This window comes from Dromaius novaehollandiae, chromosome 15 (assembly GCF_036370855.1).
Source record: "Dromaius novaehollandiae isolate bDroNov1 chromosome 15, bDroNov1.hap1, whole genome shotgun sequence".
Classification (NCBI taxonomy): Eukaryota; Metazoa; Chordata; class Aves; order Casuariiformes; family Dromaiidae; genus Dromaius; species Dromaius novaehollandiae.
The window spans coordinates 14,132,746-14,152,334 of record NC_088112.1 but is presented as its reverse complement, the minus strand read 5'-3'; the positions used below and the strand labels follow the sequence as shown (position 1 = coordinate 14,152,334).

Genomic DNA, 19,589 nt, shown 5'->3' with positions numbered 1-19,589 from the left:
CAAAATCCATGAACGGTTTGTCCGAGCCTCACTGCAGAGTCCTGCTCAGCCCCTAAAGCAGGTACATGGAGCTCTCCAGCCCTGCAGGCACAGCTCCACCAGGCAAGGTCATTGGCCCTGCTCCTGCAGCCCTCACAGGGCTGCCTGGCTGCCCCAGATCTGCGGGGCACAGCCTGTGTGGCTCAGCAGGGCCACTGGAGCTGCCTGTCTGGTTTGGAGGATGCCATGGTCCCTGGCAGCGGGCTGGAAAGGGAATGAGGCGTGTTGAAAGCAACTTGATGTTTTGTGCTGGGATTGTCCCCCTTTGTCCTTAAGGGTGATTGCTCATACTCCATTCCCCTTTGCTCTGGCACGTCTAGACAGCTCTGCTATGGCATGGGATGGACACAGATGGCAGGATGATGTAGGGATTCAGCTGCCTGCCTCTGCCTTTCACTACAGAGCAGCTGGAAGCACTTCTGGCTGCTTTCCAGAGACAGGGAGCCTCCTGGCCTTCTGGCCTGGCAAGAGATCCCTGTCCGGCTGCAGGAACTGGCCTGGGGTTCCCACGGGCTCAGGGCGCAGCTCCTCCAGACCTAGCAGGCAGCCAGACCCCCGGATTCCCCTGACTGCGGCTGTTCCTTTGCAGAGAGGGGCCCAGCTGCCACGCACCCTCCGTGCCAGGTAGGGACAGCCAGCTCTCAGGGAGCAGTGCCCACAGCTGTTCCACATCCCCCCAGCTTTGGTATATGTGACTGTTCAAATCACCTACTACAATAAACCAACATCTCCAAACTGACACTGTGGGGCACTGTTTTCTTTATGCTTCAGCAACGCATACCTGTGTGTTTAAGAGAACCCACATCTACAAAATCTTCTGCAGAAAGGACAGAGCTGTAGGAGAACCACATCCTACAGGAAAAGTGGGAGCAAGGGGGAGGGCCATGGGATTTGCTCCAAGCTCACACACAAGCAGTGGCAGCAGGACTGGAGGGCAGTAGCTCTCCTCTGCCTACAGAGCTGGTAAGTCAGTACTTGTTAAGACATGCCAAGCGGAGCTGGGCAAGCTGCTCTTGAGCCTACTCCAGTCATCTTCCACACAGCTGCTGTTCCACAGGCCCCATTCTGCAAGGGAATGGGTGTCTTCAGGCTGTGAGAGCCGTCAAGAGCTTAAGCTTCCAGAGAGCTGCATTTCAGCAGCTTTACACACACCCTCTCCATAGTGGGCCAGAGCTGGAAGTGCCAGTGATGTAGCCAAAACCAGAATTTCTTCTGGGAAAGATGTACTGACCAGCTAATGAAGGAAGAGGAGCAGCTCGGACATATTCCCCAGAGCAGGCAGAGTCCCAGGCTCCTCCGGTGCTGCGGTGGAGCTCACCCAGCTCTTTCTGCTCAGCTCTGATGATGGATCATTCCAGTGGGTGAGAAGAGCTCAGATCCATTCAAGTCTTCCCCCCAAGCAATGCCCTCCTTTCCTTGCCACGGCCCACTGGCACCACAGCACCCTGGATGAGATGAGCCCGCATTCGTCTGCAGACAGAGGCAAGCTTCCTTGGCACTCTGACTTCCAGAGCAGCTTGCAAGGACAGAGGATTAGCAAATTGCCAGGCAGCTGGCTGTAAAGTTACCCAAGGCCAGAGAGAGTTTGGGCACATGAACTGACAGGCAGACACACAAAGAGCAAAGCCTTCTGCGTGGATCAAGGAAATACTTTGGGCACATGGGTGGTTGGAGGCATCACATCATCCTCAGGGACGTGTGCCCTGCTCTCTGCCTTTCCCCCTCGCAGACATGTTCTGCCTAGTGGCAGGACACAAAATCTAATCACAGCAACCCAGCAACTAGATCTGATGGCCCCACTTACTTCCTGCTCTGCATCTCTGACACAAGAGTAAAGCCTCACTGCTCTTGTCACCCACAAAAGATCCTTGATATGATCCGAATGATTTGGATGCAGACTGCGGGACTTGAGCCCCCTGTGAAGATGTCTGTCATGACACAGGAAATGCGAGTCCCTTTGGGAGCAGGATACTTGCACAGCAGTCAGTTCAAGATCATGAGAAGGAGTAAACTCCACAGGAACTTGCTTCCTAGTAAACGCAGCTGAAATAGCAGCATGTTCCAGAGAACGTAGCCATACCCCATGTTGGGGCTGAGTTCCCAAGCTGTTTTCACAGGGAGTTACATGTCTTGTGCCCTACTTGTATCACCACAGCTTCAAGGCAGCAGTGCCTTCTCCCATTCCTTCCTACGCTGTTTGTGCTTCTGCCTTCTCACTGCTCTGAAACTCCGTATCAGCCAGAATCTTGCTGCCATTAACTTTATTGCCCACAGGCTGCAACTGAACAGATTACATATTCTCTCCAAACAACTCATCCATTGCATATGAACTCTGTCCTGCCAGGATCAAGCCACAAACAGAGCTGTCCCTTCCTACCCAAGCAGTTCATTTCTCAAACACTTGTGCACCACTTGATTAAATCTAAGTATCAGTACAGATCATTATCCACCAAGTTACAAAGGAAATGATTTTAACAGACAATGATGGCAATAGGCCTTAGTGAGATACAGCCTGTCAGCATTGTAGGAGAATAAGTTCTCAGGGAACCAAAAAAATGCCATGGCCGAGATTTCAGGTTAATAACAGAGGTGTATTAGCTGTATTTCCAATACATGGGAACACAGAGCATCTTTGACAGTAGCTCAGCCACCACAGTTGTCTCTCAGGGAATTCATACGAGAACCCTCTCCACAGCCAGAATCCATCCTGCTACCTGGGCTGGTAGGTGCACACCCACAGCTGCAGTTCATCTCCTGCCTGATTTCACTTCCTAGATTTCATCGCTGTGACCACCATACCTCCCAAGAGGGCTGCAAAGGTGAAGCCCTGGGCCAGGATACGTGCCCTCATCATCTGCTGAGACCGGCGGATGTTGCCTCTCTTGAAGTTGATCAGTCCATAGGTCAGGACGCCGACAGTGCAGAGGCAACCTGCCGAGAGGGAAGGACGGAGGGACGGCATGAGCGGAGCGGGGCCGCGAGCTGACAGGGAGCGCGCAGAGGGGGTGCTCCGAGGGCAGCCCGCACTGCCGCTCCCTGCACCCGAGCTCCGCGGGCTCGTTAGGCAACGCATTCACCCCAGGGACACCCGCTCCTGGCGGCGGCGCCCACCCAGTGCCCGCAGCCCCCTTGCCAAGGGGGTCTGGGCTCCGGAAGGATCCTGCTTTGCTCCCCCTCCCCTCCCCCATCCCTCTCCGGGCACCCCCCCGCCCCGTTCCTCCCCTTTCCCCCCGCCGCCCCCGGGCCTCCCCTCACCGCCGCCCCCTCACCGAGGGGCACCAGGGGGTTCTCGCGGGTCTTGCGCAGGAACTTGTCCCCGAAGCCCTCTTCGCGGAACACGGGCAGCGGCCTCGGCTCCAGCGGCGGAGGGGGCCCCGCCGCCATAGCCACGGCCCGCCCGGGAAGGTGACTGCCCGCAACCCTCCCCAGCCGCCGTAGCCTAGAAGAGCGAGCCCTCGCCGCCGCCAATGGGAAGCCCGCTCCCGGCAGGCTGCGCGCCCGGCCCCCCCTGCCGCGGGGCACGCCGGGGGCTGTAGTCCTCTACGGGGAGCCCCGCAGGCGGCGCGCCGCACGCGGACTGCGCTTCCCGTAGTGCCCCGCGGCCCGGCCACGCGCGGCGGCGGCAGCGCGTGGGTCCGCCATGCCGAAGGTGAAGGGGAAGAGCCGGCGGCAGAAGTTCGCCTACAACGTCGACCGCAAGCGGCTCTACCGCAGCGCGCGCCGCCGCGCCGCGCCGCGCATCGAATGGTGAGGGCCAGGGGAGTCGCGGGGCCGCGGTGCTTGTCCCGGGGGGGTCGCCGCGGGACACGTGTCCGTGCTGCGGCCTGGCGTGACAGCGGCCCGTGGGGCGGGGGGGCGGATCCCGCGGGGGGCGGTCGGGGGGGCAGGAGCCCCGCGGTGCGGGGTGGTCCCACGCGGTGGAGGGGGGGCGGCTGCCCCACGCGGGGACACGCGTGGGCCGGGGCTGAGCCGTGCCGTTGCCCGCAGCTCCCACGTGCGCCATGCCTGGGACCCCGCCAAGTCGGTGGCGCAGAACCTGGCCGACATGGGCCTGGCCGAGGACCCCAACAAGGCTGTCCCCATCACGAGGAAGAAGCTGCTGGTGAGCGCGGCCCTGTCCTCGCACCTCCGGGGGGCCGGGGTGGGCAGGAGGGAGGGAGGGAGGGTACCGTGGGGAACAGCACCTGGGGTGGGCGGCTCTGGGATCCCCAAGGACTCTTCTGCCGAGGTCTTGGCACGGGGATGAGCGAATGTATCAGAGAAGGAGAGCGGGCTTTAAAATCAGAACAAATAAGCCCAATCCCCTGGGACTTGCCTGAGCGAGGTGGGGATGGGAACACTGCGGCCAGCTTGCTTTAGGTAACAAGGAAACCCACTTAGCGTAGAACAGTGTGAGCGCGGGCTGCCTGCACTCGTAGGCGAGGCTTCCAGCCTAGCAGTGGCCTCGTGAAATTTCACTTTTGTGAGAAAGAACAAAAGTTTCCCTGTTTGCTGTGGACACTTGTTTCTGTTCACACACGCTGTCCTAGGGCACAGAGATTGCTCATGACGGGTAGTGCTCTGCTGTACCATGCAGGCTTGCCTATAAGCTAGCTTAATGGTGCAAAAAATATCTCTATTTAGGCCATCTGAGATTCCCTAGTCCGCAGGGCCATTATGGAAGTAGTTAAGAGTTTTGGGAGCAGGGCATAGAGGGCCAACCGTCCTCCAGATGGACTTTCTCAAATTGCCTTGTCTCTCATTCAACACAGGGGACAGAGATGGAAATCGATGGACAAGAGAAAGGGAAGAAAACTGTGCGAAAGCCCTACGTGTTGAATGGTTAGTGCTGCTTTTAACCTACTCGGGGAGCACAGCTTCACCGTACACAGCCATGGCAGGTTTGCGACTGCCTCTCACTGTTGTCATCGCATTTGGGGCTCTGTTCCCAAGGCCCTGTAGGTCATTTTGTTTCTCATCTTTGTGCTGCAGGACTGTCCTTAGCTGTTGTGCTGTGCCACTGGCAAGGAAGGCTATTAAATCTTGTATGTTCTTTGCTTTGCTTTAGAGGTTTTAAGACTCATGGGCTTGTAAAGGATTACTCACCCGGCAGCTTAGGGAGTTCCCAGCCAAGGCTGGAGCTGAGCCAGTACAATAGTTCCGCCTCCCAGTGTGCAGTCTCTCTCATGACTTTCCTTTCCCTCCTGTTTTGCCTCTTCCTTAAGGCTTTTGTCTGCAGCCCTAAGAGGGCTCTTGTCACTCTGAGACGTGCTAATTTCGGACACCGGTTTGACAAGAAGCTGTGGCAGTGCTACCCCGAGGGTTTTAGCAGTGGCTGCGTGGTTCCGAACAATCACATGCTGCAGCCCGGGCAGCAAAAGGTCTGTTCCTTCCTCAGGGTGTGAGCTGGGCAGGAGCAGCAGCCTGGGCCTAGACACCTGCAACATACGCAAAGGGCCGTTCTCTTACTCCTTCTCTTGTGCTATCATGCTGGTGAGCAGCCCAGTGTGTGCAAGCAGCAGAGCTGCACTGCAGGAGCCAGCTCCTCTTCCTCCAGTGCTGACAAGGTCAATCTGTGGAGGCAGCTGGCACCTCGTGATGTGCTGCTTGGTCCCCTTTCATGCCTGCCTGCTTCACAGTGTCTCTGTCCTCTGCCTAGAGATGGAATATGAGGCCAGTCTCCCTGAGAAGAAGTCAAACACACTCTCACGAGACCTCATTGACTACGTGCGATACATGATACAGAACCATGGGGAGAACTACAAGGTAGGTACTGGCTGTCCCAGAGCAAGGAGAACCTGGAGCTTCTCACTACTGGCTACTGCAGAGAGGGAAATGCTAATGGGTCTTTGTGCTGGAACCTATTTCCCAGCCTGGCTGATGGTTAAGGGGAGGCAGCGCTTTGAACCGCGGCCAGATCCTTGTCTGACTCAGGTGCCGAATCGCAGCCAGCCTGGGTGGACCTGCCTTTTGAGAGTGGTTCTGATGACTGGGCTGGCTTGGGTGTTTGCTTATGTGGCCGCTCCTCTAAATTGTCCTCCTTTTCTCTGTCACAGGAAATGGCTCGAGATGAGAAGAACTACTACCAGGACACTCCCAAGCAGATCAAGAGAAAGATCAATGTGTACAAGAATTTCTATCCTGAGGAGTACAAGGTTTTTGTTGCATCGCTCAAGCAGGAAAAGATGGATGTGCAGTGACTGTCCTTGTTGTCAGGTTTGCCTGCAATTGCAGGCTTGAAGCTATCGCTTTCCGAGCCAAGAGCGGACAGGGAATGTATCTCCATGTGGTGGTCACCCACAGGCTGTGGCTCCTGGGCCAGGACTCACTGCCTGCAAGTTGAACTATACAAAGCCTCTGGGAATGGAAGAAGGACCTTCATGAGATGGGGACGGTTATGGCCGGGCATGAGAGACTCTTGGCTATGGTTTGCAGTCTTGGGGCTGAGTGTGCTGTGCCACTCCCCACTTCTTTTGCCTTGTTATAATAAATGGCTTTTTCAAACTGGTGTGAATATGTCTGGCTTCCATTCCTGCTCTTGCCTGGAGCAGTCCCTGCTTTAAAGAGTTCCTTGTGCTGACCTGCAGGGCTTGGGCATTGGGCATGTGTCACTGACAGGGCCCCACTGCCACGTCTGACACTGACGCTGTCACTGACAAGGCCCTACTGTCTGGGGTGCTCATGGGTGTGCAGCTCTGCTGCTTTCCCTGCAAGTAGCAGTGGTAGGAGAGGGGCCACATGCTGCTTCCCCTGGGAGAGACCTCCCTTCCTTCAGCTCTAGCAGCCTGGGCTGGGGATGCCTTCCCTTCCAAGGAGCTGGAGGACAAAGCAGGGTGATCAATCTCTTTTATTGAAAGGAGTCACTATACAAAAGATTTCACAGCAGAGACCAACCAGCACATGCCCTTTCTTCTTGATGTGTTCTCCAGCTTCCCCTATCAGTTTTCCAGGGCTCCGTGTACTGTGGCCTAAGCAGCAACCTTTCCACAGGCAGGCAGAGCTTGTGGAAACCCTGAGCCTGGCTCCAAACCCTGAGCCTGGCTCCTTCCCCTTCCCTGGGGCAGCTAAGAGGGAGGGAGACCAGAGGGTGGGCAAATTCCTGCTTGCTGCGATTCTTAACAACCACCACCTTATTCCTGCTCAGGGTGAGGGGGTAGTGCAGGGCTGCCCGATTCCTGCTTTTACCTCTCTCTAGTAGGGCTTTAAGTACAAAGTCTGGGGGAGTGCTGAGAGCTGGGCCTCCGCCCCAGGTGAGCAGCAGACCAAGCTGGTTATTCCCACTGGTGTGCCCAATGCTGGCCTGGCTGGCTGGGGTGGCAGGGCTGTGTAAGCAGTTACTCAGCATGTTTCTCAGGAGGGAGAGTCCACGTAACCTCTATCAGTTCAGGAAAGCTGCCAAGACAGTTCCTCTGCTGGGACTGCTGCTCTGCACAGCCCTGGGAGCTGACGGGTAGCGTTCTTCCCTAGAGCCTGGGTAAAATGGAGCAGCTGTTCTCCCTGCCCTGCACCATATGTTGCAGGCTATCATCCCTTCCCATCCCTCATGCGAGTGAGGGGCCGTATCAGCCTGCTGTCAGGTACGTATCTGCATGGTGGCTCTGGGGACCCAGCTGGCGCAAGACACTGTGCCCGAGGGGTACTGGTACTGTCCCAGTGGGGTGAAGGAATTGCTCCCTTCCATAAAAGCCTCCTGTGGGCGCTGCCACTCTGCTCTGTGCCCTCTCCATCATCCTGGGGTAGCCGGTCTGTGCTGGCAGTTGAGCAGGCTGGTTCACTCGTTTAGCCCCATTCATTTAATAGCTTGCTTGGCTGCTGTGAAGGCACAGGACCCTGCCCCATGCTGCACGCTGCCTGCTAACCTGGAGGTAAAAGCTGTGCTTGTGCCTCTGTCCCAAGGGAGACTTTGCCCTCAGTTGGGCAAGGTGGCTGCCCTCTCCCCTTGGCAGAGATCGGAGCCTGCTGCTCGTGTTCCCCAAGGGCTGCCGGCACCTCAGCTCTATCCCAAAACCTCCCAGGGTGCAGCAAACATACTGCAGGGCCAGCAGCCTGCTAACAGCGCGACGAAGCCCCCCGGCTGCTCCCATCCCGCTGGCTCTGTCCTAGCACTGCAGTCCCAGAAAAGGCAGCTCTTTCAGGCTCAGAGTCTGAGTGGGCACCCCAAGGACTCAGGGCTGGGAGAGCAGGCTGACCAGCAGGCTTTTGACGTGGAGGACGCTGGTGCTGGTGCTGAGGCTGGCCCAGGTCGCGCTGGTGGGCAGGAGGAAGAACTCACGCTGGTCGCTGAGCGTGTGCAGTGCCAGCTCATCGTGCAGCTCTGCCGCGCTCAGGGCATCGCTCTTGTCCTGTGACGGGGAGAGGACACGGTTCCGGAGGGCCACCCAGCCGGATGGCCCCACTCACCTGCGGCTGTTCCTGCAGCCTGGGACCAGCTCCTGGCCGACAGGAACCCCGTCCTGCCTGCGCAGCCCATGCACGGGCAGGGCCTCTTTCCTCTTGCATCTGAGTCACTTCAGTGCAAAATAATAGGAAGCAGCACCAGGCACGCGCTTGGCCATCTGCCTGGATACCGTATTTCCCCTGTGGGTCTTTGCACACTGCTGTGTGCCTAGGAGTTTTCCCGAAACTCATTAGCTGAGGCAAGAGGAGCAGCTCCCGCCTTGGTAGCAGCAGCCTCACCTTGTGATAAAGGCTGGGGGAGAACGTGGGTTTTGCGAGAGTCGATGGATATATCGGGCTTTCCCCTCCGGGCCCCAGGAGGGACAATTCCCCTGCAAATAGTGGCAGGGAGCAGACACCCACCTGCTTGTTGGCCAGCACGACCAGGGGCAGCCGGGGCTCCTCAGCCAGCAGCGCGTGCAGCTCCTGGCGTGCCGTGAGGAGGCGCGACCTGTCCACCGAGTCCACCACGAACACCAGCACGTGGGCCTGGCTCAGGTAGTGCGGCCAGTAAGCCCGCAGGTTCTGGCTGCCGCCCACTGCGGGGAGAGAGGCACGGTCAGGCGCCCAGTGCGGGAGCGAGCCAGGGAAACAGCAGCTCTCACGGGGACAGAGAGCAGCCCGGGGCACGCTGCACCCCCAGCCCGCTGCGGGTATGCAGGGGGGCTTTTGGGGGGCTGCCAGGGCCAGGCACCGTCCACTGGCAGGGGAGCCAGGCCAGCCTCACCCTCCAGCAGGTCCATCTCCAGCCCCTCAATGTACAGCCGGGCAGAGTTGAAGCCCTGTGTGGGCGCGATGCGCTCCTTGGCTGTCTCGCTGCAGATGTAGTGCAGGACGCTGCTCTTCCCCGCTCCGTCCAGCCCCAGGACCAGCACCTGCCTCCAGTCCGGCTGCGGCAGAGGACAGTGTGGGGCCGGGCAGGGGCAGCCCCATATTCCGGAGCCCCCAGCCCCGTGCTCGGGCAGTGGGTGGTTCAGAGACCAGCCTGCAGCAAGGACTCCTGCCAGCCCCACGGGGATCTGCACCCTGTGCCCCTTTTCCCAGACTAATGGGCTCCCGGGGGGGATCCCAAGGGTTCCCGGACACTCAGACAGGCTCGGGGAGGATCCCGGCAGGATCCCAGGGACACCCACAGCCTGCACCCTCCTCTCCACCCGACGGATTCCAGGGTTCAGACCAGTGCCCCCCTTGCCAGCACGACGGGCTCCAAGAGGGCCCTGGGGGGATCCTGGGGGGGATCCCAGGGGCTCCAGGCCCTAAGCCCCCCTCCCCGGCCTGGTGGGCTCCAGGGGCACCACGCGGCGAGCCTGACTCTGTACTTCCTTCCCCAGCCCGACGGGCTCCGAGGGGGATCCCGGTGGCAATCCAGTCCCTGCAGCCCCGACAGTCCCAGCGACGGGAGTGCGGCCCCGTTCCCCTCCCCTGCTTGGTGCGGAAAGGGCTCCCGGGGGGTCCCGGTCCCGGTCCCGTCCCCCTACCCCCACCCCGTCGGGGTTGGGAGGCTCCCGGCGAGGCGGATGGGGGTCCCGGGGCGGCGAGCGGGCTGCCGCGCTTTTACCGTGCCGTCGGGGGGGTCTCGGCTCTGCTGCTCCCGCAGCTCCCACAGCTCCCGCTCCCACCAGCCGGCCCAGCCGGCGCCGGTGCCGCTGCCGCGGAAGTAGATCTTCCAGGCGATGAAGAGGAGGGAGCCCAGAGCGGCCACGGCGGCCCCCAGGGCCAGCGTCAGGTGCCGGAAGGCGCCAGGCGGAGCCATGCGGTCCCGGCGGCGGCGGCGGCGGCGGCCCCGGCGCGCTCGGGGCGGCCCCGCGCTGCCCGCGCCGCTCCGCTGAGCCGGGAGCCGGGGCCGGGGCCGCCCGCGCCGGTGCCTCCCGCGGCGCACCGGGAGGGGCCAGCGGCAGCGAGGGCGGGCGGGAGGCGGTGCGGCGCCGCGGGCGCCCGGAGCGCCGGTGCCGGGGCGAGCGCGGGCAGGGCGCGAAGCGCAGCCCCGGCCCCCGGCAGCCCCGTGCGGAGGCGGGATGGGGATCGACGGCGGTGCCCTGCCGGCAGGGCCCCGCGGGCGGCGGGCTGCTCCGGGCGGCGGCAGCCCGGTGGGTGCAGCGATTCCAGCCCGCGGGGTTTGCGGGGGACACGGAGGGGCAGGCGGACATCCCCCACGTCGGGGCACCTGCGCCCGCACCCAGAGCAGGCCGGGCCCTGAGCAACCCCACCGGGCCTTGGCTGGTCTGGGGCTTCGCCGAGGCCCCTTTCCGTTAAATCTGCCCCTGATTTTGACGAGCAAAGCGCAGCAACCCCCCGGGCCCCACTCAGCTTCGTCCGTCTGCTCCTCTCCTGGCCAGGTCTGCTGCTTCCTCGACGCCCTTTCAGCCGCACCGTTTCCCGGTCTCCCTGTCCCCCCCGCCAGCGCGGGACGCGTCAGGGAGCAAACCCCAAGCCTGCCCCAACCTGCCCCATGCTCCCCAAACCTCTCTGTCCCCTCAGACCCACTCTGCCCAGCCTGCCCCATCCCAGAGCCTGCCTCGCCCCCCTGAAGTTACTCTGTGCCCCCAAACCTGCCCCATGCCCTCCCCAGCCTGTCCTGCCCCCCAGGTGCCCCTGTCTCCCCAAACCCACCCCACGCCTCCAAAACGTCCCTGTCCTCCCCTCGCCCCATCCCCTCCCCAACCTGCCCCGTCCCCCCAGAACATCCCTCTCCCAAAACTTTCTCCGAGCCCAACCAACTGTCCCTGTCCCCCAAAGCCTCCTGGCCCCCGCACCCGCCCCGGCCCCCCAGACGGCCCCGGCCCCCCACCGCCCGGCCGCCGCTCGGACTACAGCCCCCAGCGTGCCCCGCGCGCCAAGTCTCGCGAGACCTCGTCCGCCATCAGCTCCCGCCCCCGGGGGCGGTGCCCGCGGCGTTTCCCCGGCGGCCGGCGGCAGCGGCGTTCCGCGGCCCCGCGCCCTCCGCCATGGCGCCGCCGCCGCCGCCGCGCCCGGTCCCGTCCGCCGCCCGCCGCCGCCGCGCGCTGCCGGCCCAGCGGCGCGCCGCCTGTTAGCCCCGGCGGCACCCCAAGCCGCCTCCCCGAGCCCCCTCCCCGGCGGCGGCCCGAGCCGCGGCGGCGCGGCGCCATGAGCGCGCGGCAGCCGGACGCCCCCGGTAAGGCCTCCCCCGACCCCCGGTCCCCGCGGCGGCGGCGGGCGGGCCGCGACCCGGCGCTGAGCGCTGCCCCCTCTGTTCGCAGCGCTGGAGCAGGGCGGCGGCGCCCTCGCGGGCAAGATGTCGCTGCCGCTCGGCGTGCCGCGGCGGGCCTTCAGCTACGACGACGCCCTGGAGGACACGGCGCCCATGACGCCGCCGCCCGCCGACCTGGGCGCCAACGTGCTCTGGAGGCAGCCGGTGATCCCCGAGCGCAAGTACCAGGAGCTCGCGAAGGTGCGCGGCGGCCCCGGGGCCTCTGCCCGCCCCCGGCGGGGCCTGTGGGCAGCGAGCGAGGGGAGGCGGAGGTGGAGGTGTGCCGGGGTCCCCGCCCCCCCTGCGGAACCCGCAGCTCAAAAAGCCGCAAGTTATAAGCAGATGCAGTTAAACCTTTTCCAGCAGCCGTGGGGATGCTTTGAATGCAAACCCGGCTTTCTTTAGGCTAGAGGCTATTTTTTGAGTTGAAGAGGAGCGGGATCTTGAATAGAGGTTAAATAACTGTGAATCCCTTTGAGCTTAAACTCTGCTTTTGAGCGCATTCTGTCATCATGATATTTCTCTTCTGAAAGAACACCTGAAACGGGGCTTTGGCACACAAAGCAAGCTCTCCAGTCTGGGAACAGTAATTCCTGCGTTATGAGGAGGAAGTCTGTGTTTCACTTTAGAGATCCCATTTTCTGGCAGTCATTACTCTGCTCTTTGTTATGAGGGTCTCATGATCAATGGCAAAGGCAAGTGCGTTAGATGCACTTTCAGTAACAAACTGGAAATATAAGAAACGAAAGAAAATAAAGTCTAAGCACCGGCCTCTGAGCTACGTGGCTCTGTCATTTTGTAGCTATTTTGTGGTTCTGAGCTGTCTGTGAAAGAGGATTCTTGTCCACTCGACCTTGAAGTCCAATTTTTGTTATGAGAATGGAAAAAACAGTTGTGTTCTAGTTCCTTTCCTGTTGACCTTTTCATACCTAGACCAATAACCTGTTGGCTCTGAGCCCAGTGTAATTTCAAATGTTTTAAAAAAAGTTGCTTGTTCATTGCTAAGACTTAGCAGGTTCCATCTCCGAATGTTGCTGGGCCATTGCTGGAACAGCACAAGAATTTTTCCTTGGGATAAAGGCTAGTTGCTAGTGCAGCTTGGTCTTGCATCTCTTTTAGTTAGAGATGTGGCCTTTGAGGTACCTTCTTGTCTTCAGCTGTATCCTGCTTCCTCTGCACAGGTTGAGGAGGGGGACGCTCATGTGAATGCACCAGTCATAACGCCTTCATCTTCCACTGAAAGTGTGAACAAGGTACCTGTGGTGAAGGCCAAGGCCACTCATATCATCATGAACTCTCTCTTCACAAGTAAGCACTCTTGTTCTTGTATCTTGTAATGCCCAACAGGACGTGGGCCTAGGAGTGTGCTCCAGCTTGGTAATGCCTCAGGGGGACTACCAGAGTCCCTGGGCAGTTTGACTTTAGACTTGCTCTGCTCTTGAACTGTATAAGTTTTTGGAGGGTACTTCTTGAAGGAAGTGAGGAACTAGGTTAAAAAGCCTGACTTACTGCCTCTGCGTTTTCAGGTGTTGGAGTTGGGTGGTGAGGGAGGCGTGCAGTGACTGTTATTTGCTGATAGGGGATTGCAGTCCAGACCACCTTTTGCTAAAATACAGGGGCGGGTGCTGCTGCTACCATGTGTTTGCTTATTAGCTTGCTGTTACTGACTGATAAGCAAGGCTCTAAATTAAATCAGAGTGATGTGGAGAGCTGGCATGTTTAGCTAATGGAGCACTTGCTGGCATTTATGTTAGTTAATAGCAGTGGCTGTCTTAGTAATGGTAACACTTGCTTTTAAAACAGCTCATATAAATAATGAGGCTTTAAAATTAAATCGTGTCAGTTATGTGGGCAGAGAGCACCTGCCCATTTGCAGTAAGAGAAGATAGTCATGTGTTACTCTGTCCCTACTGCCTCTTCTTTTAACAGCTGGGATGTGAAGCTTCGTTTTTCTTTTTCTCCAAGCAGAGCTTCCGGTGACTATGAGGTTTTAGAACAGCATTTTGGAACATCTTTGAGCTTGTGCTTCTTTGTCTTTGCTCAAAGATAACCAACATACCTGAAAGTAATATCTAGTAATGCAGACCTTCTGCTGGAAAGCTGCTTCTGTTCCAGTCTAATGTAGTATTATAATCTAGTTAAAAACATGATGGCCTAGAAGGTTCTTGTGCAGTAGGAAGTCAGGAGTCCCAACCTACACATCCCAGGAAAAACTTCAGGAAATAAACAGGCAAATGTAATGTGTAAGCCCCCTACATCTGTGATGCTTGCAGAGATGGTACATTATGTATGACTTCAGCTTGGCAAGTGCTATCCTTATCTATTACAAAAGGAGACATTAAGCTTTTTCAGTAACTTTTTTTGTGCCCTAAGTCCTGTTAACTTTGTTCTTGGTTCCACTGGGGAGTGAACATCCTATGCTGATAGATGGTCACTTAAAATATCCAGTTTACTGGGACCTCTGAGATTTAAGGAAGCTTTAGTCAGGAGTGATGCAGCTTCCTGGATCCGATGGGTTTAATTACAGATGTTGCATTTGTGATATAGCCTGTGATCTGGGAGCAATCATTGCTCATCTGACTCAGCCCTATGACTCAGGATACTTTTCAAGTCAAAATAACTCTGTAGTTTCATCTTGCTGCCTCTGTCAACTCATCACAGTGTGTAGGTATGAATGTTGAAAACTGACTGGGTCTTATGTGTGGTTGCTGGAGCTGCCTTTGTGTTTGCTGGAACTGCATGTGGTGGTGTTTCTGTGTGAATATGTGCTCTTGTCCATTCTAGAGCAGACTCAGGAGAGCATTCAGCGCTTTGAGCAGCAGGCAGGGCTGAGAGATGCTGGCTACACTCCCCACAAAGGCCTCACTACAGAGGAGACAAAGTATCATCGAGTGGCTGAGGCAGTCCATGTAAGGCATACCACTTGTATTTTGCATTTGTTTTATTTTGTTTTTTGGGCCGTATACTGGCTTAATGCCTCTCTGGTGATGTAACTTTTGGAATGTGTTGCCAGGGCATTCCTTAACTTGCTTACTCTGATGGCGTTCAGCTTTTTGTAAAAGGGATTACCAATTTTTATTTTAAAGTTAGTGTTAGCCTTTACAGTTTTGAAACAAATGACTTTCTCTGAAAACTGCCATGTCTCACAGTCACTTCAGACTTAAAATCTTCTTTCCAAGCAGGGACATCTCCATACAGAATCTAGTCTCTTGCTGTACTGTTGAATGGTGCCCAGCAATTGACTGTTGCAGCTGTTTGTCCCAGCACTGTCTCTAAAGGGTTAACTTACAGAACATACTAGTTTTCTGGAGTTTGGTGGCAAATCTTGGTATTGAGGCTCTCTCTGGGGGTATTTGTTTCTATTGTGATTTTTCTGTTAAGACTTGGAAGAGACTTGCTAGCTCAAAACCTTTCTTTCAAAAAACATAATTTGAAGTTGTTCAGTGCAGTTTCTCTTTTCTTTCATGTGATAAGTACTTTGAAAGGAAGGAGGTATTTTGAAGTGGGTGAGGCACTCTCCAGCCTTCACTGTACAGAACAACACTAATATGTGGGGGTGGGGAAGGGAGAAGGCCTTTGACACTTATTAAAAATCAATGTGTTTGAACTGTGGAAGGGCTTGCCAGTCCCATCCCTGAAGCAGGTAACTTGTAGAACTTTAAAGGTCCTGTTGACTTTTTCCAGCTGAAACTCGTTTTGATAATCTTCCCTCATCTCTTTCCATGCTACTTTCCCACAGGTTAAGCAGCAAAGTACAGAAGGTTGTTCTTTACCAAATGTTTGCAGTAGTAGATAAGAGTGATGGGTAGAACTCTCCTCTTGGTTGCCTGAGTGGTGCCACTTCTCATTTGACCCTTGTAATGAATCCAGATATTCCTGGTGCACTTGAGCAGTAGTGCTAGTCAGGCTATCTTACTGCTAGAAGCAGACTAGACGGATAGCACTTGTAAACCATGCATTTCCAATGTGGAAAGTTAGAAAATGAAATTGGGCTTGTTTCTAACTGCAGATAAAGACAAAGGTCTTAAATCAACATATTTCTGAACTCAGTTACCCATAGTAATTTTGCAGTTAGAGTTTATTAATAGTGTATCCTCTGAGTGTACTCCTGCAAGGTCAAAGTTACAATAACAATCTTGTTAGTGAACTGCATTAGTGTGGCTTGGATGGCCACAGGAAACAGTCTGAGAAAGTGCCCATGTAGTCACTGTTTGAATTGTAACTGCCCTTCAAGTGACTTCTTCAAAGTTCAGCTTGTACTGTCTGAACGCCTTGTAATAGCCTGTTTTATGTACACCCAGTTCCTGACTTTTTATGACAAGGCATACCCTTGAAACGCAGTTCAGCTGAAAGTGTTTTAGAGCAATGTTTTCCTCTTGTCCTCAGTGGATTACTTCTCAGGGTCCGGTAGGTCTTACATTTGTTATACAAGGTCTGGTCTCATCTTCATTAGAATTTGTGTTAACGAACTGAAGTTGAAAGCTCTGTTGCTCTGAAAAGTGCTGCAGACAAACAGTTGTTGTGGCATATAGACTTGTCACCAGCTAGCTGAGTTGCTGGGGACAGGGTGCGTTCTGCTATGTTGCAGGCAACCTGCCTGTGAATGCAGGTGTTGAAGCAGTGCACTGCTGGTGGGCAGCAGCTGTGAACTGCAGAGTGAACAGTGTTCACTTCCTGCTTCTAGCTTGGAGGATATGTTTTGAGTGCGTAGTGGACTTCCAAAATGTTTAGATCTGACCTGGAAAGGAGCTCAAGGGCTGTATGCAAGCATTTTAACACTGGGTTTAAGCTTTAGGCGAAATAAGACTTAAATCCTTTATCACCAGTGACATCAATAATTGTCTAGTTTTGACAAAACAGCCTACTGGCTATTTGTTCCTTACATCTTGTATTAAAGTTCTGTTGCCTATGTGTTTCTCTTGCCCCTCCTAACAGAAGTTAAAAATGCAGAGTGGAGAGATGACAAAAGAAGATAAACAGACTTCCTCTGCTCAGTCCACTCCAAGCAGCACTCCCCACTCCTCTCCCAAGCATAAAAACAGGTACTCGTGTTCCTGGCAGGCTGCTGCCTCATTGGATTTCGTGCAGGAGGTGGTGGGAGTTACTCAGATAACCCTCTTGCCGACGGGGGCGTAAGGGGTGAAATTCAGAGCTTGCTATCGATCCATATTTGGATGGAATTGATCATGTTGAAAACTTATGGAACTTGAGTATAGCTTCATCCTGGGTGGTAACAAGCTTATTAAAAGATCTTCTAAATTGCCTCTGATAACTACAGGGAAAATTTCTGGCACAGTGGGACCACCTGAAGTATTTACTCTTTTCATGTTCCATGCATCTTAATGATTTTTCCCTAGGGGTTGGTTTAGTCAGGGAGCCTCCGCTTCTATCACTGGCCCAGACTTTGTTGCCATGGAAGCTGGTGGGGACAGACTGTCATCTGAAAAATGGAGCTTTTTTGGACCCAAAGCTATCCAGAAATCCACCAATGATCCAGGTATGTCCTCTAAGATCTATTAAACTGCAAGAGTTAGGGGAAAACTGTCAAGCAGCAAATTCAGTGGCTACTTCTGGAGCCTTATTTTCTACTTCTCTTGTTATTTTCTGGGACCACCTTGTCAACATGTACCATTCATATCACTTCAGTACCTAAATGTAAAGCTATTCGTGTTTTCTTTAAAAAAAACAAACAAACAAACAAAAAAAAAACAAAAAAAAAACAAAAAAAAAAACCATGGCCAAGGGCTTGAAGGTGTCAATCACTTGCATTGGGCTGCAGTGAAGACCAGAGTGTGAAGGTGACAGCTTGTTGCTCAGCTGCTTTCTCTGTCTGGTAGCTTCCAAACTGGAAGTGTCAACCCTTATGTGGAATAGGCTTTATAAGTGATGTAAGGTTGCCAGGACTTGCATAGGCTTTTCTGCAGTGCTGAGTGTCAGTGGTATTGTGCCCAGCATTGGCAGCAGTGGAAAGGAGCTTGGCTAGTTTCCCTAGCTCTTACTTGCTGTAATCTGTTTTTTTCCCCCCCTCCATCAGGAGGATTTACCATCCAGTCCTATAAGGGTGCCCAGAAGCCATCCCCAATGGAACTGATGCGTGCCCAGGCAACTAGGATGCCGGAGGATCCAGTGACATTCAAGCCACCCAAAATGGACATTCCAGTCACAGAAGGGAGGAAACAATCTCCACGTTCCCATAATATCAAACCCCGGGATCTGAATGTGCTCACTCCAACGGGGTTCTAAGAAGGATGCTTCTGGTGTCTTTAGTGGATTAAAGGGTGTCTTAGGCTATGCTTCCCTATCTCATTGTGCTGCAGTAAAATAGGAAAGTCTCTCTTCCAGTTCTTCATCTCAGTAAAGGAAACGGCTGTCACTGTTCCTCTAAAGCCAACCCTGAATCAGTCTTTGGTTTAGTACTAGCACAGGAGTTTTTCAATGTAAACCATCCTGTCTGCTGTATCTGCACCAATTCTGTCTGTGAGGCTGCACTGGGAGACATGCTGCCCAGTACAGTACACTACAGTAAAACCTTGAACCATGTTTTGTGGGAGAGGACAGCCTTGTGGTGTGCAAGTAGACTGGCTTGTCTACCTGTTGTCTAGTTGTCTTGTCCTGCTCAGTACTGAAGTATTCTCAAGAGGACCATTGTTCTGACTGGCATGCACAACACCAGCAGAAAACGAGGCAAATGCAAGCCAGGAATAAAATGGACCATTAACTGGCTGAAAGAACTTACTCTGGGAATGTGGTAGGTTGACTTTATACATGGAATTCCCTTATTTTCCAGTGTCACCTTATGATAGTTCAACACCTAGTGCTTATTTATTTGTTCTTGGATTTTTTTTAAAGGAAAAGCAGACAGTGACCATTATTATTAGAAAGTCAAGGAGCAGAACCTAGTGGGTTTGGCAGTAAAGGGGAAGAACAAGTGCTTCTCTTTTAACTCTTAATGTTCCTCTAAAAAATGATGGAAATGACTAGAGTTGGTGTGGCTTGAACCAAGTAACCCTCCCTCTTTCCTTCCTGAATTCCTGCAAAACAACACTGTCCTGCCTCCCTGTATAGAACAGACTTAACAGTAGTTTTGATGCTCTGGATGCTTCTTGATTGTTTCTTAGCATCTTGTAGGAATCGTGTAGAAGTGTATTAGACACACCAGTGGCACTTCTCAAATAGGGTCTTTTGTTTCATGAGTGTTAGATGCAATTTGCCAGCCTGAGGCAGGAGTGAGGGGCAGATTAAGGTTAAATGTTCCTCCATGATATATTGATAGAGCTATATATTTTTTTTTTGGCCTAGTCTTGCAAATAATTGCTGGAACAGCTACCACTTGCTATTCCTTCCTGGAAAATTGGGAAAGAAACTCTTATGTACCATCTAATCCCTTGAGCAGTGTAGGGAGGGATGGGTATAATCTCTGCCTGTCTGTGGCAAGCAGGTCTCTTCTGTTTCTTGATCCCATGATTGCATGTATTACATTGCTCCCTCAGCCAGCTGCAGGCTTTTGGTAGCAGTGAGGGGGTAGTCTTGCATCTGGCATTAGAAGCTTTTATGTTACAAGCACATTATACAGAGGTAGCTTAACTACTGGTAATCACTGAGCCCTGGGGTTGCTGCCTGCTCAAAACAAGCATTCCTGCCCGGGGTGAGTGGCCAAGGTACTTGGCTAATTGGTATCCCCCTCTGAAGAAGTATGTTTTGTGGCTCTGCTCCATCTCAAGCTTTAACAGCAGCGCCGACAGTGTATTGTGTTGAAAGCCTCCTACCAGCCAAGCAGTTGTCACTGTCACTAATCATTCACATGTTTGCAATCAGAGAATCTCTGGTTTGACATTAATTTATTTGTGGTCTGTATTCATGTCTATGTCCAATTTTGTTTGTTACAAAGAAAATAAAATCCTTGTGAATGGAGATCCTTGGTGTGTGT

At 54.7% G+C, this 19,589-nt stretch overlaps 4 protein-coding genes across 5 annotated transcripts; 2 read left to right on the top strand and 2 right to left on the bottom strand.

Moving 5' to 3' along the window:
• Nucleotides 1-2,609: 2,609 nt before the first annotated feature.
• HIGD2A (HIG1 hypoxia inducible domain family member 2A) lies at nucleotides 2,610-3,520 on the bottom strand. Its single transcript, XM_026122665.2, has 2 exons — nucleotides 3,309-3,520; nucleotides 2,610-2,970 (listed from the first exon to the last, which is right to left on the bottom strand). The coding sequence occupies exons 1-2, from the start codon at nucleotides 3,421-3,423 to the stop codon at nucleotides 2,804-2,806; spliced, it is 282 nt and encodes a 93-aa protein (XP_025978450.1). The 5' UTR covers nucleotides 3,424-3,520; the 3' UTR covers nucleotides 2,610-2,803.
• Nucleotides 3,521-3,564: 44 nt separating this feature from the next.
• On the top strand, nucleotides 3,565-6,526 carry NOP16 (NOP16 nucleolar protein). The gene is made up of 5 exons (XM_026122581.2): nucleotides 3,565-3,786; nucleotides 4,027-4,141; nucleotides 4,791-4,860; nucleotides 5,678-5,784; nucleotides 6,075-6,526. Exons 1-5 carry the CDS (start codon nucleotides 3,680-3,682, stop codon nucleotides 6,216-6,218), a joined length of 543 nt encoding a protein of 180 aa, XP_025978366.1. The 5' UTR covers nucleotides 3,565-3,679; the 3' UTR covers nucleotides 6,219-6,526.
• A 321-nt stretch (nucleotides 6,527-6,847) lies between these two features.
• Nucleotides 6,848-10,962, bottom strand: ARL10 (ADP ribosylation factor like GTPase 10). Of its 2 annotated transcripts, XM_026122605.2 has the most exons (4): nucleotides 10,013-10,915; nucleotides 9,182-9,344; nucleotides 8,818-8,993; nucleotides 6,848-8,360 (listed from the first exon to the last, which is right to left on the bottom strand). In XM_026122605.2, the coding sequence occupies exons 1-4, from the start codon at nucleotides 10,205-10,207 to the stop codon at nucleotides 8,184-8,186; spliced, it is 711 nt and encodes a 236-aa protein (XP_025978390.2). In that variant the 5' UTR covers nucleotides 10,208-10,915; the 3' UTR covers nucleotides 6,848-8,183. The 2 variants fall into 2 exon arrangements, with proteins under 2 accessions (XP_025978390.2, XP_064377024.1); XM_064520954.1 differs by lacking the exons at nucleotides 6,848-8,360; nucleotides 9,182-9,344 and having other exon boundaries at nucleotides 8,823-8,993; nucleotides 10,013-10,962.
• Nucleotides 10,963-11,314: 352 nt separating this feature from the next.
• KIAA1191 (KIAA1191 ortholog) lies at nucleotides 11,315-19,573 on the top strand. Its single transcript, XM_064520953.1, has 7 exons — nucleotides 11,315-11,587; nucleotides 11,673-11,863; nucleotides 12,844-12,970; nucleotides 14,447-14,571; nucleotides 16,598-16,704; nucleotides 17,020-17,159; nucleotides 17,697-19,573. The coding sequence occupies exons 1-7, from the start codon at nucleotides 11,560-11,562 to the stop codon at nucleotides 17,903-17,905; spliced, it is 927 nt and encodes a 308-aa protein (XP_064377023.1). The 5' UTR covers nucleotides 11,315-11,559; the 3' UTR covers nucleotides 17,906-19,573.
• Nucleotides 19,574-19,589: the final 16 nt, after the last annotated feature.

Excerpts from the sequence above, each read along its gene's own strand:
- HIGD2A (XM_026122665.2), bottom strand. The coding sequence starts at position 3,423 with ATGGCGGCGGGGCCCCCTCCGCCGCTGGAGCCGAGGCCGCTGCCCGTG. Across the intron at positions 2,971-3,308 it reads GAACCCCCTGGTGCCCCTCG|GTTGCCTCTGCACTGTCGGC; the intron begins GTGAGGGGGCGG and ends CCCTCTCGGCAG.
- NOP16 (XM_026122581.2), top strand. The coding sequence starts at position 3,680 with ATGCCGAAGGTGAAGGGGAAGAGCCGGCGGCAGAAGTTCGCCTACAAC. Across the intron at positions 3,787-4,026 it reads GCCGCGCCGCGCATCGAATG|CTCCCACGTGCGCCATGCCT; the intron begins GTGAGGGCCAGG and ends CGTTGCCCGCAG. Across the intron at positions 4,142-4,790 it reads TCACGAGGAAGAAGCTGCTG|GGGACAGAGATGGAAATCGA; the intron begins GTGAGCGCGGCC and ends CATTCAACACAG.
- ARL10 (XM_064520954.1), bottom strand. The coding sequence starts at position 10,957 with ATGGGGCAGGCTGGGCAGAGTGGGTCTGAGGGGACAGAGAGGTTTGGG. Across the intron at positions 8,994-10,012 it reads GAGACCCCCCCGACGGCACG|TGGGCGGCAGCCAGAACCTG; the intron begins GTAAAAGCGCGG and ends CTCTCCCCGCAG.
- KIAA1191 (XM_064520953.1), top strand. The coding sequence starts at position 11,560 with ATGAGCGCGCGGCAGCCGGACGCCCCCG. Across the intron at positions 12,971-14,446 it reads CATGAACTCTCTCTTCACAA|AGCAGACTCAGGAGAGCATT; the intron begins GTAAGCACTCTT and ends TGTCCATTCTAG. Across the intron at positions 16,705-17,019 it reads TCTCCCAAGCATAAAAACAG|GGGTTGGTTTAGTCAGGGAG; the intron begins GTACTCGTGTTC and ends ATTTTTCCCTAG.